Below are 15140 nucleotides of genomic sequence, written 5' to 3' on the forward strand. Positions count from 1 at the left end.
GAGTTGAATTCACCAAACTCTCTGAACTCAACAACCTAAACAGCTTGTTTCAAACTGATGAGTTCCACCTGTTTATTAGGAGGTGCACTCTGTGAGATTTCATCATGAGCATTATTGCTTAGCATAAAATTGCCATATAAGGCTACATTTGTGGGCAAGTTTACAGTAATGTTACCAAAGAGTGAAAAGAAGAACTTCACTCTGTAGAGCTGCTACAGGAGATCTGTAAACAAGTCCAGCTGTGTCTGCTGTGGCATTGGAGTAAATATTACAGGTCAGCTGCTAACAAATGTCTTGTCATCAGAGCAGTGCTGTACTGTAATTGCAGTAAAGACTGAATGATTGTACATGAAGTTAAATGCTAAAAAGACCAATCATGGACTAAAGCAGTCCATTTTATGACAGATTGACAAGAGGATGTGACTGTCACAGAGATATTAGACAGAAAGAATACATTAGGTGAAGTTAAACTGTCAGCTACAACAGAGAATGATCTTGCAGACCTGCAGAGAGACATATAACATTGTACTATCTCCCCCAGGAGCCAATCGCATCGTCCTCCAGGATTCCAACATTCTCCAGCCAATGGGGCTGACAGTCCTAGGAGATCATGTGTACTGGATCGACCGGCAACAGCAGATGATAGAGAGGGTGGACAAACTGACTGGAGATGGACGCACACGCATACAGGGACGGATATCATATCTGACTTCCATCCATGCTGTGGAAGAGATGGATCCGCAAGAGTTCGGTATGGATGGACTTCTGGCTTTGGCTTTTAACATTACTTACTGCCACATGTACTGAGTAGTTTATAGCAGCAGGCTGTATTCGTGGAGCTTTGTTGAGTTGTGGTTTGGCAGGAAAGTGTGTAATGATGTAATGAATGTTTCTCCTCTCCAGCATCCCACCCTTGTTCCCGTGACAACGGGGGCTGTTCTCACATCTGCATTGCTAAGGGTGACGGAACACCTCGCTGCTCCTGTCCCATGCACCTGGTGTTATTGCAGGACCTGCTGCACTGTGGGGGTAAGCAACAAAAACACTAAAAGGGTTATGGCAGTCTCTCCATTCATTTCAATGTGGAGATGGGTGAAACACAATCGCTGTTAGTCATAAATTGACCTGCCCCCTTGGCCTGGCGCAGAGTCCAGTCTGATGAAACTTTGACACACAAAATTGTAAGGCTCTCCATTGTCCAATTAACAACTTTGTGGACTGCTATTGTTAGCATGCTAGCCACGCTAGCTCCCACAGTTTTTGTTTACAGCCCAGACCACTCTGTTTCCTGTCTGCTCTGTTTTTGGCTACACCACATGAGTACATTTCACCAGGTGGACAGTCTGACTGTGCCAGGATACTCACACACTGAAGGCTTCGGTCTCTGTGAAACTCAGTGTTCACACCTTTCATCTCACAGCTTCTCCCTCTTTGTCCTTTTGTCCTCTTCTCTCCTCCTCCACACTATGAACATATGTTGCCTCCTCTCTCTCTCTCTCTCTCTCTCTCTCTCTCTCTCTCTCTCTCTCTCTTTCTCTCTCTCTCTCTTTCTCACTGTCAGAGCCTCCCACCTGCTCCACAGAGCAGTTCACGTGCTCCACAGGAGAGATCGACTGTATTCCTATGGCTTGGCGTTGTGATGGTTTCCCTGAATGTGATGACAGCAGTGATGAAGAGAACTGCCCCGTCTGCTCAGCCTTTCAGTTCCAGTGTGATAAAGGAGGTTGCATCGATGCTCAAAGGCGCTGCAATGGTGAACCGGACTGCGCAGATCACTCTGATGAACAGGATTGTGAAAGTAGGCTCACACTTGAACACACTGAAACTGTGAACAGTAGCTCTGTTGACATGTACCTTTTAGCAGTTACACCATCCCTTTTGTGGTTCTATGACCAATACAGAGAAATAAAGTTCTGAATCAGCAGAATTCAAGTATTCCTAAAACACAGTACTTTTATAGATTTTATTTTATCCAGTACAGAATTAAAACAGTCTGTGGAGCTCTCAGCCTCCCTTTCTAACCATCTTTCAGTTTTCTCTTCATAAGGACAGACTTAAAGTTCAGACTGCGTAGGTGTAAAGGATTACTGTCCCTCAAGCGCTTCGCCAACTGGGTGTGGCCAGGCGGATTTTGCAAGTTTGGCACACTGTGCGTGCTGGCGCAGCTACTCGTCTTTCCGACCTCCGTCCCTCCTACCTGCTCAAGTCAGAAAGAGGGAGGAGAGAAGGCGTGGAGTGGGTTTTACACACATCACACCAATCAAATGAGCCCCTCTCCTCGCCCTTAAATGCGCCACGCGAAGGCGTAATGAGAGTTTACTCAATTCGCCATGGCAGAAGAAAGCAGCAGCGTCAGACGGCCAAACTTCTCCCAGGAGGAAACTGATGTTTTGGTCCGGGAGGTCCAAGCTTGCAGTGTCCGAATATACGGAACTGTGAGCAGACCTCCACAGGCTGATGATGCAAAGGTAGCCTGGGAGGAGGTCACCACAACTGTAAATCAATGTTGCGTTTCTCTCGTGCACGCGCTCTCTCTTTCTCTCTCGCAGTCTCACTCTCTTTCTTTTCTTTTGACTTTTCTAAGATGACAGATGCTGAATATATACTCCCTATCTGATGCTGTGGCTGTTTGTGGTTGGCTGAGAGGGATGTGAACTCATTAGTTTGCAGCTGTGTTAATCAAATCAGGTTGGGTTTCCATTACGCTGCCAAACGTTAAAACAGTGCCAGTCCCCTTTGATCTGACATCAGATGTGACGGGACAGTCGGTATAGAGATACATTTATGTGCTGATTGCAGATAGTTGCATTGAATAGTGGTTTTTTGGGTATTTATTGCATCGTTAATGTGCCTGATATTCTGGAAACCTGCCTGTGAGGTTTTGGTGACGTGTGCGCACTGTCGGGTCAACCAAACTTCGGCTTACACCAGCTGCGTTCCCCCTGCGCTGACAGTAGACGTGGTTTCAGCTGGCGAGCTTTTAGCGCACCTTTGGCGAAGCCTTTTGGCATGAAACTGTCACTGCGCCAAGCTGGATCTGTCGACACCTCCCCCTGCTGCACCGCCACACCCATCTCAGCGCACCTGGGTCTGCCAAACTACCAAACTGAGCGCTCCTCGGGTTGCGCTGCTCGAAACTAGCTCTGCGTGGGGTTCGCCACCCTGCGCCACACCACACCATTACACCCTGTATAGAGTAATAAGTTACTTTTGACACTACTTTTGCGTTACTTTGACCAAAATGGCTGCAGAGGAACTACTGTTGATTTTAAATGGATGAGGGTCATGTTGTTTCACAGCAGGTAATCTAAGCACAGAGGATCCAGTTTATTACAGTTCATTTCCAATCCAGTGCTGACCAGGTCTGACCCATTCATGCATTCACATACAGTTGTTACCACTTTGTAGTAAAGTGAAAAAAAAAAACCAAAAGAATATATAGACCGATTAAATAGCCTAGACCTTTTTAAATACATGAAAAGCCTTGAATAGATCAATGTCTGAGATATAGATAAATATTTGTGGGCCTATGATATGAAACACAATAAACTAATAATGAGGTTCGCACAACAAACAGAATGGCGTATGAGTCAGTCACTATGACGAGTGCAAACTAATAGTATGGAGCTGGAAAACCCATCTGCCAGCTCCCGGTGTGCCCGTCAGGTACAGCAGCACCTGAGAGTTATGCGTAAGAATGGAATGGTGTGCTGGCGTGATCCGCAGTTTTAGAGGATGTGAATGGAAACACATCCAACATATACTAACATCACCCAGATGTGCTGATCACTGGGATGAGGAAAAAAACGTACCAGAGGCCAGCTCCTTATCCCTGCTGTCTTCAGGGAGCTTTAAGACACAAAGCAAAATGGGATATGCTGTACGTCATTATATTAATGGAAACACACTGAACATGATAACTTATAGTACAGCATGACCCAGATGTGCTGATCACCGGCACCCTTCTATGATGTAGTCTATAGTGACCATAGGCTGAATTAATAAGGTAGTGATGTGACAACACACAACAACCTTTGGGAGATGTTTTTTTCTGTCGGCACACTGTCGGCAGAAGTGGAGCAGTGTAAATGCAATAATATTACCCGAAATTCTGTTGGTAATGTGCTATATTACTTTGTTACTGCTAAAATGTAATATATTACTGTAACGCGTTATCCCCAGCACTGTTAGTAATATTCATAAAACAAGAATTAAATGCATACAAACGTGTCAAAATTATAATCTAAACACATCAGATTGCATTGACGTCTATCTTTCAGATAATCAGTTTTCTACCACCCAAAAAGGGGCGTGGTCTTGACGTTTGTGAAGTACCCATATGTGGTTGACAGTTGCACAGTATATGTATTGTTTCCCTGCTGTTAAATGAAGCCCTAGTTTTTATTCATTTTTATTCATACCATCCAACCAGAACTTATTATTAATAAGAAACTGACAAGCATCTCCATCTCTGTGTGTCCTCCTCTTTCTTGCTCTCCTCCAGCCATCTGCCCTCCCAACCAGTTCCGCTGTGGTGACAACCAGTGCATCACAAAGAAACAACAGTGTGATAACTACTCAGACTGCCCTGACGGATCAGATGAGCTTGCCTGTGGTAAAACCATTTAAAAATACAGCATACTGTATTTCTGGTTAAGTACTTGAAAACTTTTCCCTGACTTTGTATCTTTGTATTTTCCATGTGCAGAGTATGTGTCTCCCCCCTCCAGTGGCATCCCTAACACTGGGCCTAACACCATCGTTCCAGTCATTTGCATCATCCTGCTCGTCTTTGTGATCGGAGGAGCTTATTTCGTGTGTCAGCGTGTGGTGTGTCGACGCTACAAAGGCCCCAGTGGAACTTTTCCCCACGAGTACATCAGTGGTACACCCCATGTGCCCCTCAATTTCATCGCCCCCAGCAGCTCTCAGCATGGCACCTTCCAAGGTCAGATCAGCCACATGGCAGCAGTGGTGTTATTGCTGTACTTAAAACATGACTCATTTGCAATGGTGTTAGTAAAATGTCTAACACTGTGTGCAGGTATTTCCTGTGGGAAGTCTATGATGAGTTCAGTGAGTCTGATGGGCAGCAGCAGCAGTGGAGCCCCTCTCTATGACAGGAACCACGTGACTGGAGCCTCATCCAGCAGCTCATCATCCACCAAGGGAGCCTTCTATCCTCAGGTCCACACACACACACACACACACACACACACACACACACACACACACTGTGTGCATGCTGTCAGCTGTTTCCTGATCACAGTCAGATAACACATATATTTTCTGTTTGTAGATCCTGAACCCTCCTCCGTCCCCAGCTACTGACCGCTCTCTCTACAACACAGAGATCTTCTACTCCTCCAACAGTCCGTCCACCACCAGATCATACAGGTAACGCACACTCACTGTCTCACATAGACCAGTTCCATCTCACCAGCAAACAGCTGACAAAACTGCATCAAGGGTTGGCCCATTGTTAGTTTAATGTTGGGCTTTGCTGCTTTTATATGTCCTGCTATATATCTCTTCTAATATCTTACAGCCCACTGCAAGGACATTGCAAACCTATGCTGTTCAGTCAAAGTTTGCTCATTACTACACAACTTCATTTTAAATTTTAGTGACGATCCTAAATTTTTAAAAGACATGAAAAATGTGAGGCATAATTTTGTAGGAATGTGTCTTAAATGATGCACAATTGAGACCATGTAGTGTAGAAAAGTATGGTAATTGATTTCAGTAATTTCCTGGTCTGGATACATAAAAATTAAAAGGGAGTATAGAAAAATATTCTTTTTCCAGACTATTGCCCCTGTTCTATTTTCTAAAATATGAAATTAAGAATTTCTAGAAATAAATTGATCATATAAGCAGAGTGTTATTTATGGTGTTTGGAGCAAGCAGCCAGCGCAGCCAAAATGTCATCACTGCTTGAGAGAGTTTGGACCAGAGCAAGCTGAATGTCATTAAAAGCAATGGAAGAAATATACTGTGTGACTAGAAGGGATACCTATTGAAGCTACTATTGCAGATAATGAACTTTTAAATAAACAATTGAACATAACCAACCCTTGGTTAAATATATTATTGAAAACCTGGCAGGAAATTGTAAAAACTTGTAATTTAAATGACTCAATTAAACTACTGCGATGGTGTGCCTATGACACTGACTTTATTCCAAACAGATCTGATGGCAGATTTAAAAAATGGGCTGCTAAAGGCCTAACAAACTATTACTCATTTACTAAGGAGGGGACATTCCATAGTTTTGAATTCTTAAAGAAGAGATACAATCTTGAGCAAAAGGATTTCTATAGATATCTCCAAGTTAGAAACTATTTCAACCAGAATCTGAGACCAAATGTAGGTAAAGTAGAAACAGGAATTCTGAAAATTCTTTTGTCAGTATCAGAATCTCCGTGTACTAAGATTATCTCTAAACTATATAAAGATGTACTCCATCCCAAATCAGGAAATACGTGGTATATAAAAGAAAAGTGGGAAAAAGAAGGCAATTTGATTATAACAGAGGATGCTTGGAAAAGAATATGTCTCATACAATGGACTCTTCAACTTGCTCCACTAATTGGCGTGAATTCTGTTGGAAAAACGTTGCTAGGTTTTTTATTACACCTTTACAAAAGAGACATGGGGGAGGGGGTTCCAGCTGCTGGAGACAATGTGGGATGGACGACGCCAATCATTATCATGTTTTCTGGAACTGCCCAGTCATTGTTCCTTATTGGCAAGAAATCCATAAACATATTAACAATATATTTGGAGTCAATATTCCTTTTACTATGGATACAGTTTATATGGGAGATATTCAATTTGACGGATGGAGAAATAACGATAAAAAGTTGGTTCTAATTCTCCTGGCTGGAAGCAAAAAAGTTATTACGAGAAATTGGCTCAAACCCCACTTACCCACTATAGATGGATGGATAGACATTATTTATGAAATTTACATAATGGAGCGGCTGTCATATTCCCTTCAAGTCCAGAAAGATAGATTTTACAAAATTTGGAGCAAATGGACTGAGTATGTTAAACCTATAAGACCAGACTTCTCTTAAATTATTGGAAAAGGTCAGGCAAACAGTGTTGTATTGACCTAGGTAATTTTTTGTGACCTTTAACCTGAACTTTTTATTTTGTTATATGGATGTACTGATATTCTGTTTCTATACCTCTCCAATGTGAAGGCCCCCCGTGTTCTTGTAAATAATTCACACTTAATGTTTACATAAAGGCTCAAAAACATCTGAAAGAGCTATATGGAGATACACTCAGATGATCTGTGACTACTTATTTGATAATGTCATTGTATATATATGTTTTATGCTGATTATTTTACCTGATTATGACATTGCCATTTGAAAGTGCTCTTTCTAAATAAAAAATTATAAAAAAAAAAAAAGAAATATACTGTGTGACCCAAGTGCCTTATAACTAAATCAAATCTGAACATCCATGACCAAATCATGGACGTTATTGAGTTAAAGTCAGATATTGAGCTTGAATATTTAGAAGCTGTGCAGTGACGTAGTTTTCTGCGTGAGAAAGCCGCACATTCATCATTGTTTCCATGGACACAGTAAATAAACACTGATGCCTTGAAAGTTAATTTATTTAAATTTTTTATGACTGTTCAATGCTGTGGCCAGAGGCATTATGTTTTCAGGGTGTCCGTCTGTCTGTACGTACGTGTGTGCGTACATCCCATTATCGTGAATTCAATTCAGTTCCATTCAATATAACTTTATTTATTCCGAAGGAAATTCTTGTGCCAGAGAACGCTTCAGATTACAGAAACAGTTAATGTTCACAAAACCAGTAACAACCAGAACAACCAGTGGGTTCAGGGTCACACTCTGGGCCCAGTTTTTAAAACAATAGTCTTAAGTGTCAGTCAAAATTTTCAAAATATACAATATACAATATAAGAGTGTTTAAGGAGCAAAAAGCAATGTCTAGCAGAGTAACAACATAAGTAAGATAAGTACAAGAGTAACTAAAATGAACTCAAATGGTGGGAAAATGCAGATTGCACCTGATAATCAATGTTCTATTGTATATGATATAAGACTGAGAAGTAGTGCTGCACATGATTTTGAGAAAACAATATTACTTCACTGACAAGTGATAGGGTTGGGTCGGTGTGAGAAAAAAAAACGGACCGGTTTTTGTGAAAAAACTGTAAAAACGTCGGTGAAAAATCCCCGTGATGTGAAAAATACATGCCAAGCAGTCTTGTGTTACACTGGTGCGCGGGTATGCGGTCTGGTCAGTCTCAAAAAAGACAGGGTCCAAGACAGAGTACCGAACCGAATTGGTATTAACGAGAACCGACCCAACCCTAACAAGTGATCATGATATTGAAAAGTAATATTGTACATTATGTTTAAGTTCTAGTGCACCTAATGTAGGCTTATATCGTTGTCAGTGTCTTCTGTTTCAGCTCTCCTCCCTACAGAAGGGGCAGGAGTTATACAGTTTGATGGCCACAAGTAGAAAAGATCTCCTGTGGCGTTCTGTGGTGCTCCTTGGTAGTCTCAGTTTACAATTAAGAACACGATATCTTAAGAACGCCTTGAGGGAATTTCTTAAAATTTGGCACAAACATCCACTTGGACTCAACAATGAACTGATTAGATTTAGGTGGTCATAGGTCAAAGGTAACTGTGACCTAGGGTACGTCGCATTGAACACTGTGAGATGGACATCATAATGCTCTGCAAAAACACTTTTATGGCCATTACTCCAAGTCATATCTCAGAAACAGAAGGGGAGACATTTGGTCAGATACTGACCTGGTGACACTAATCTTGGGTCCCCAATAGACACAACAATATAAGGGATAATGCCTGACAAGGTGTCCATTATCACTAACAATGGGAGATAGTCTAGTCTGCCCAGCTCATGGAACCCTTTGGCTCAGCTATTAGCCAGAAAGCTAACATTATGCTAGCAAGATTCAGACTCAATAACATTGCATACAGTTGACAAACAGTAAATCTAATTTTACAGTATGTTTAACAACAAGGCTAGCCAGCAATCCAGCCGTGTCATTGTCCCCAATAAATATCAAGATTTTCACGAACAAGCGTCACGCTGTGTGTAACATTACTGTGTAATATTACTGTGGGCCGCAGGCTGAAGTAGCCAGTTAAATAGCAGATGAGATGTGAAATGATTGCTTAAGTTCAGAGGGGCAGTGTAGTACCCGCAGGGTGTGTTGCAGTCTCCCTACTGTGGTGATCTGAGGATGAAGCACTGACGGACGACACTCGTGGTGGAAATTATTTGTAAACAGATAACAGATACTAATATGTATTAGGTGTCCCTTATCAGTTTTTAATGGACATCTTGTAGCCAATCAGAATCAGTATTCACCCAGACCATGGTATAATATCTTTTACTTAATATGTTTAGGGGAAATAATATCAGTATAGGTTGCACCAGTTACTTTACTTCTTCTTTGGGCAGAGATGAACTTGTCAGGGTTTGGTGTTAATGGATTTGTATGAGCTACAGTAGCTACAATCTTCTGGCAATTGTTTGGCAATATAATAGTAAACATTATAATAGTATAATGTTAACAGTTCGATTTTAAAACCAGTTATTTACATGATAAACATTAGCTTTTTGTACTGAGATGTCAAATATGGTCTGAAAAGTCTGGAAAATAATGGAATGTGAGATACCCTGAAGATGAATGGCAATGGGATTGAACATGAACCCTTATCTAGACAAACTCTGTATTTCCTCCCCATCAGACCCTATCACCCAGTCCGTGGTGCAGCTCCACCTACTACTCCATGCAGCACTGACGTCTGCGACAGCGACTACACCCCTCATCACCCACCGGCTGGGCTGGCGTCATCAGCAGGCCGCTGGAAGGCCTCGGGCCACGGCAGCCACGGCAAACACAACAAGTACTACATGGACCTTAACTCAGACTCGGACCCCTACCCTCCACCTCCGACCCCCCGCTCCCAGTACCTGTCAGCTGAGGAGAGCTGCCCGCCCTCCCCTTCCACCGAGCGCTCTTACTTCCACTTGTGCCCGCCTCCTCCCTCGCCCTGCACCGACTCCTCGTGACCCTCCAGCAGCCCCGGAGCCCTGTAAGGAAGGATGCAGTCCACTTGCTATAAGAACTGGCCTCATCTGGGCCGCTTTACCAGGGAAAGAACTCATGTGCCAACTTCCAGCCCTGACCGGCTCACACGTGCTGCTTTATATCAGCTGGTTAGGCTCAAGTGCCTTGTTCAAGGTCCCTCTGTCCCACATTGGTCCTTTCATCATTCCAGTCATCTTGGAGCTCTCAGGGTGACCATCATCTGATCAGTTGTATGTCTGTCTTCCATGTTTCCTGCTCTAACATTCACTCAGTCATGGCAGGTTGAAGGTTTGAGGCCCTCCCTGCCTCGCTGCAGGGCACAAAAAGAGATGAGTGAATACAGCCAGCAGCTCCCTCTTACATTCTCATTCCATCTAAAGGGAAAAAAAACTTCCTTTGTCGGGCCACTTCTTGACTACAAATTTTTGAGACTTCCATCTGTCCGAATATACAGTAACTCCTCGCCCCATGCTGCTCTTGCCCTCCCTGAAACTCTTCAGCATTGAACAAGAGAGAGTTAGCAGTAGGCACGGCTGTTGTGTGAAAGCCTCACACCATTTGTCTTCTGCCTCACGGCGCCCTTGTTGGCAGACCAACGGCAGGACTGTATATAGTGTTAAAATAATATGAACAAAAATAAATCAGAGAGGAATTATTTTACTATTTTATTCACGCTGGCTGATCCACCACTCCAAGAGAAACACACGACAGATAGGTGAGTGGATGTATGCATGAGTGAATGATGAATGGGTGTGTACATGAGTACATGTGAATGTTCGGCTTGATGTAGGAAATCAGATCAATTTGTAGATGCTGACTGAATTAATGTGTATGAATGACTGAGGGATGGATGGAACAGGGCCAAGATCAAAGTGTGAAATCTTTTGTACATTGTGTTGAAATTGTGTCCCTCACATTTCAAATTGTGAATAGTGTGTAGTTGAATCTGGGGCTTTTTTGAAGTCAACCCAGAGACAAAGACTGATCTGCCAACAGTCCCCCCTTTGTCCCATGAAATCACCGTGTGACAACAACATACCAAATGAATATCAACGTGTAAAGCTATTGTACATAGTATGTGTAATGAAGTCAGTGATTGAGTTGTGAGAAGTGAACGCTTTTCATTGTGAATCTGAACCTCTTCCATCACATCTTCTTCACCCTCATCATCCCGTTTACCAAAAGTATGTTTGCTGCTATTGTGTACATACTCTATCAGTTACTATGACTTATAATTACACAGAAAGCCCAAAAGTACCACTCTCATACTGACAGTAGATCATGAAGCTATTATACAGTTAATAACAAATTATTCTTATAGCGACTTTTGTTATTTGTATTTCTGTTTGTGTGTAGATCATTATGTATGTTTCTGTGTCAGTTGCCATGTTTGGTTTGAAGGAGTCTTTTTGGAAATAGAAAAGTGAAAGAGTTCCAGCTGAGGCATTATATTCAGAGCTGTTCCAGGAATCAGCTGAAGGTCTCAGTATGCTTCAAATACATCTTCCCACATCTCTCTTCAAGAGCTCTTTTTTTGTGTTTCTGTGGTCTCGATGTGGTGACCTGGCCTACCTCCATGCCTCTACACACCTGGCCATCACATAAGTGGCGTGTCTGTGGGGGGTCAAGTAGGTGGAGTCTGCACACCATTTAAAGGTGTCTCAGCTGGCATATACCCAGGATGCCCCACTCTATTCATGTGGCAAAAGCAAGCAGCGACACCAAGGTACCAAAAACTGCAGTTCTTTGAACGGCCTCTTGAGGCTGGCTCCAGAAGCTACTCAGTCCCCATAGACCCCCATGCTGAAATGCCCAACTTAACAGTAGAAATAAACATGTTTACAGCCTGGTACAAAAACAGTTTTGCTCTCTATAGCTAATTTCCCCTTTCATCACAACTGTATTGGGGGTGAATTTTTATGTAACTCAACTGTTTACATTTTATTAAGGCTTAAAGTTACGCACAACTAAGGGCGTGTGACAAGCTGATAGTGTCCTCATCTTCTCAGTCAGATCCACCCCTTGCTCCACACAGCGCCAGCCTGTCAACCAAACATGGTGTCTTCTGCTTCTAAAAAACCAAGATGGTGATGGCTGAAATGGCGAACTCGAGGCTGCAAAACTGGAGTCCACAAACCAATGGTTGACATCACAGTAGCTATGTCCACTGGGCAAAAGTGTGGCGTGTACACCTACCTCGACCACATGGCTGATACAAACACAACAATAACTCAATAGTGCCGTTACAGCCTTGCGCTGTCTTCACAACACCGTGCAGTAACCACTCTATCAACCACTGATCTGCAAGAGAGTTCCTCCAAAAAGCAAAGCATTTTTAACACGGTTGCCGCTGCCATGCCAGGGTCCATAGCTGCAATGACAGACAGGTGTTAAACACCAGCAGAAATGCAAGCCAGCTTGTAGCTGCATACTGTAGCAAGACAACGGAATCACTGAAATTACCAAAGATGTCTACATATTTGGAAAATTTACCAGTCATCTGAAATTTTGGTAGAAATGTTATCCCAGGCCCTGTTTTTTTTCTGGTTGACCTGATAAGACCCCAACGTTATCAGCTCCTAAATCTTGTCTTCTTTCTGCCTCCATGATGCTTGCTACTTGATCGGCCAAAGCCAGGCAGCAACTGCCAAGTTGGAAACGGCTTCCCCTCTGCTGCCTTCCCCTCACTGAAATGACTGGAGGTGGCGAGTTACCACATGACGGTGTGAAAATCCCTTAAGCCCTAATTAGTGGAGTACAATACATCATGCTACTACTAACATTTCTCTCTCTGGCATTGTTGTCTTGCCAACAAAATAAACTCTGACCCATCTATTATTTGTTTATGGTGACGCCTCTTCTTTAAAATGTTGTCCCTTCCATTTAAGAGGTATGTTCCTCCCTCGCTATTTGTCATCACTGCTTGTGGAATTGTGCCACAGCTGTAGGAAAACAAGCGCACACACTATTAGACAGTCCAACAAGCATGTGGTTTGAAGCATACTGAGGCCTTGAGTTGTGCAGTTGCTCACCTCCTCCAATACAGTGAATCTGACCAGTGAACCCTGCTGATGATAAGAAATGTCACCACGACAAACCCCAAGTCACACTGATGGAACAGCCATCAGGAGCAATATGGGGTTCAGTATCTTGCTCAAGCATACTTCGACATGCAGACTGGCAGAGTTGGGGATCAAACTGCTGATCTTCCGATGAGTGGACGACCCGTTCTACCTCTGAGCCACAGCCACATCCTGAGAAGATGAACACCTTTGATTTTAAAAAGCAACTAAACACCATGTTTAAGTTTGAACATGATCCCCTTCTGATTAAAGAAAAGATGAATTCAAATCCAGACTGCCCCACGCAATTAAGTCTTTTTAAATGACAAGTCCAGACGTGAGTACAAGGCAGTGTCACAACATCAGAATTTTGTTTGGCCTACAGGATTTGAAATAATTTACTAACTCAAAGTGTTTTTAGTGTAAAGTCAGTCTTAAGATATCATCTCTTGGGACAGACTCTACATTTGGTCCCACTACCTTTATGGCTTTAAGGGCAGCAGCATCATGTAAGTGTTGGTTCTGTCCAAAACGTCTGGATCATGGGTCTACTGAACACTGTAGCCCCTAGGGGGCGCTATCGGGGCATTACAGCTTTTTCCAATTCATGCAGTGTGTCAGTGTGTTTTCGTTGTTATTCTCCCACCTCTGAGGCCCACTCAGATAGAAGCTCAGTGATTCTCATGATGTGCTGTTGTGGTCTAGTGTTTGTCCAGCACTTATTGTTATACTAATACCAACACAAGACCTTGCCATAAAAAGTGGAAAGACATATTGTTCACTTACAGAAGAAAATAGATGTTATTATTTCCTTGGGAATAAATAAATAAATAAAAAAAGAAGAGGGGGAAAGTTTTGGTTTTTCACCTCAGCTGTGGTGTTATAGCAGTATAAATCAACTTTAGCTCAGGCTTACAAGAGTTGGGGAATGGTTTTATTGTCAGTGAGTTCTAGCATAGTGTGCCATGTCATCAGAAGAGAACACACTGAGCTTCCTCTGAGCCGGCCTTGCTGCCCTCTTTGTATTACAGCAACGTGTGTGCCCACGGGATATTCTCATGTCATTCAATAGTGTAATGCTAACAAAGCTTCAGGCAGGGACATTTCTCTTTAGTCCTCCAAGCACCTAGCAGAGGTGACTGTACACATGAACAGTCCGTGTGTGCCTAGCAGAGGTTTATCTGTGTTAGCTGAGTAGACAGTATAGTTTTCGGATAGAGAAGTTGTAGGGACGTTCTGGGAGGTGGGGAACTTTAAGAACTAGCAGTAAGCTTGTTGTTGTTTCCTGATGAATCCATCTCCTGCCAGGTGACATCACAGCTGCAGTGCGGTGACTGGCTGGAGATGGATTTCCAGATAACATAGCTGAAGTCATGTCTGTATGTGTCAGTGGGAACTCTCTGAGCAGCACAACTCATTTATATAAAGGGCTGTAGGCCCCGCCTCAAACCACTGTGTCAGTAAAACTCCTTTAAAAACCTGTATTTGTTGTCTCAGTTAAAAATGCTTTGTGTAATTTACACTTGTGACATTTTTTGTATCAAAAGCATTTTTATATAATAAAGGTTCTATTTTAAGGAATTTTGTTGTGTCTGTGTCAGCTTTACTTTATACAGCTTATGTATATGTTCATTTGGAGGCCAGGTTGACACGTTGAGCTGTGACACATTCCTTGGGCCATTCCTGAGCTTTTTTTTTTTGGCATGGTACATAGTGTATCCTGCTAGTTGGGGGGGGGGACTACTGCCATGCCATACTGCCAGTAGCTGCCATGCCATTGCCATGAGGGGGGTACTTGGTCTGCAACAGTGTTTTGGTGGGTGGAGCACGTCAATTGGCATCCACATGAGTGCTAGGACCAAAGGTTTCCCAGCAGAACATTGCATTGTTACAAAATGATTAATGTTATTCACTTCACCTGTCAGTGATTTTAATAGCTAATCAGCCAA

The 15140-nt window shown here is 42.8% G+C and overlaps 1 protein-coding gene across 2 annotated transcripts in view; it reads left to right on the forward strand.

The window, feature by feature from the left end:
* Positions 1-14766, forward strand: part of lrp5 (low density lipoprotein receptor-related protein 5) — a 112478-nt gene extending 97712 nt beyond the window's left edge. For both annotated transcript variants that reach the window (XM_049574395.1, XM_049574396.1), the window contains 8 exons: positions 542-751; positions 904-1029; positions 1562-1798; positions 4505-4615; positions 4709-4948; positions 5045-5187; positions 5300-5397; positions 9786-14766. In XM_049574395.1, coding sequence (XP_049430352.1) covers positions 542-751; positions 904-1029; positions 1562-1798; positions 4505-4615; positions 4709-4948; positions 5045-5187; positions 5300-5397; positions 9786-10110 — 1490 coding nt within the window. In that variant the 3' untranslated portion in view covers positions 10111-14766. The remainder of the gene's footprint in view (positions 1-541; positions 752-903; positions 1030-1561; positions 1799-4504; positions 4616-4708; positions 4949-5044; positions 5188-5299; positions 5398-9785) is intronic.
* The last annotated feature ends 374 nt before the right edge of the window (positions 14767-15140 follow it).

The sequence above is a fragment of the Epinephelus fuscoguttatus genome, linkage group LG4 (genome assembly GCF_011397635.1).
Source record: "Epinephelus fuscoguttatus linkage group LG4, E.fuscoguttatus.final_Chr_v1".
NCBI lineage: Eukaryota > Metazoa > Chordata > Actinopteri > Perciformes > Serranidae > Epinephelus > Epinephelus fuscoguttatus.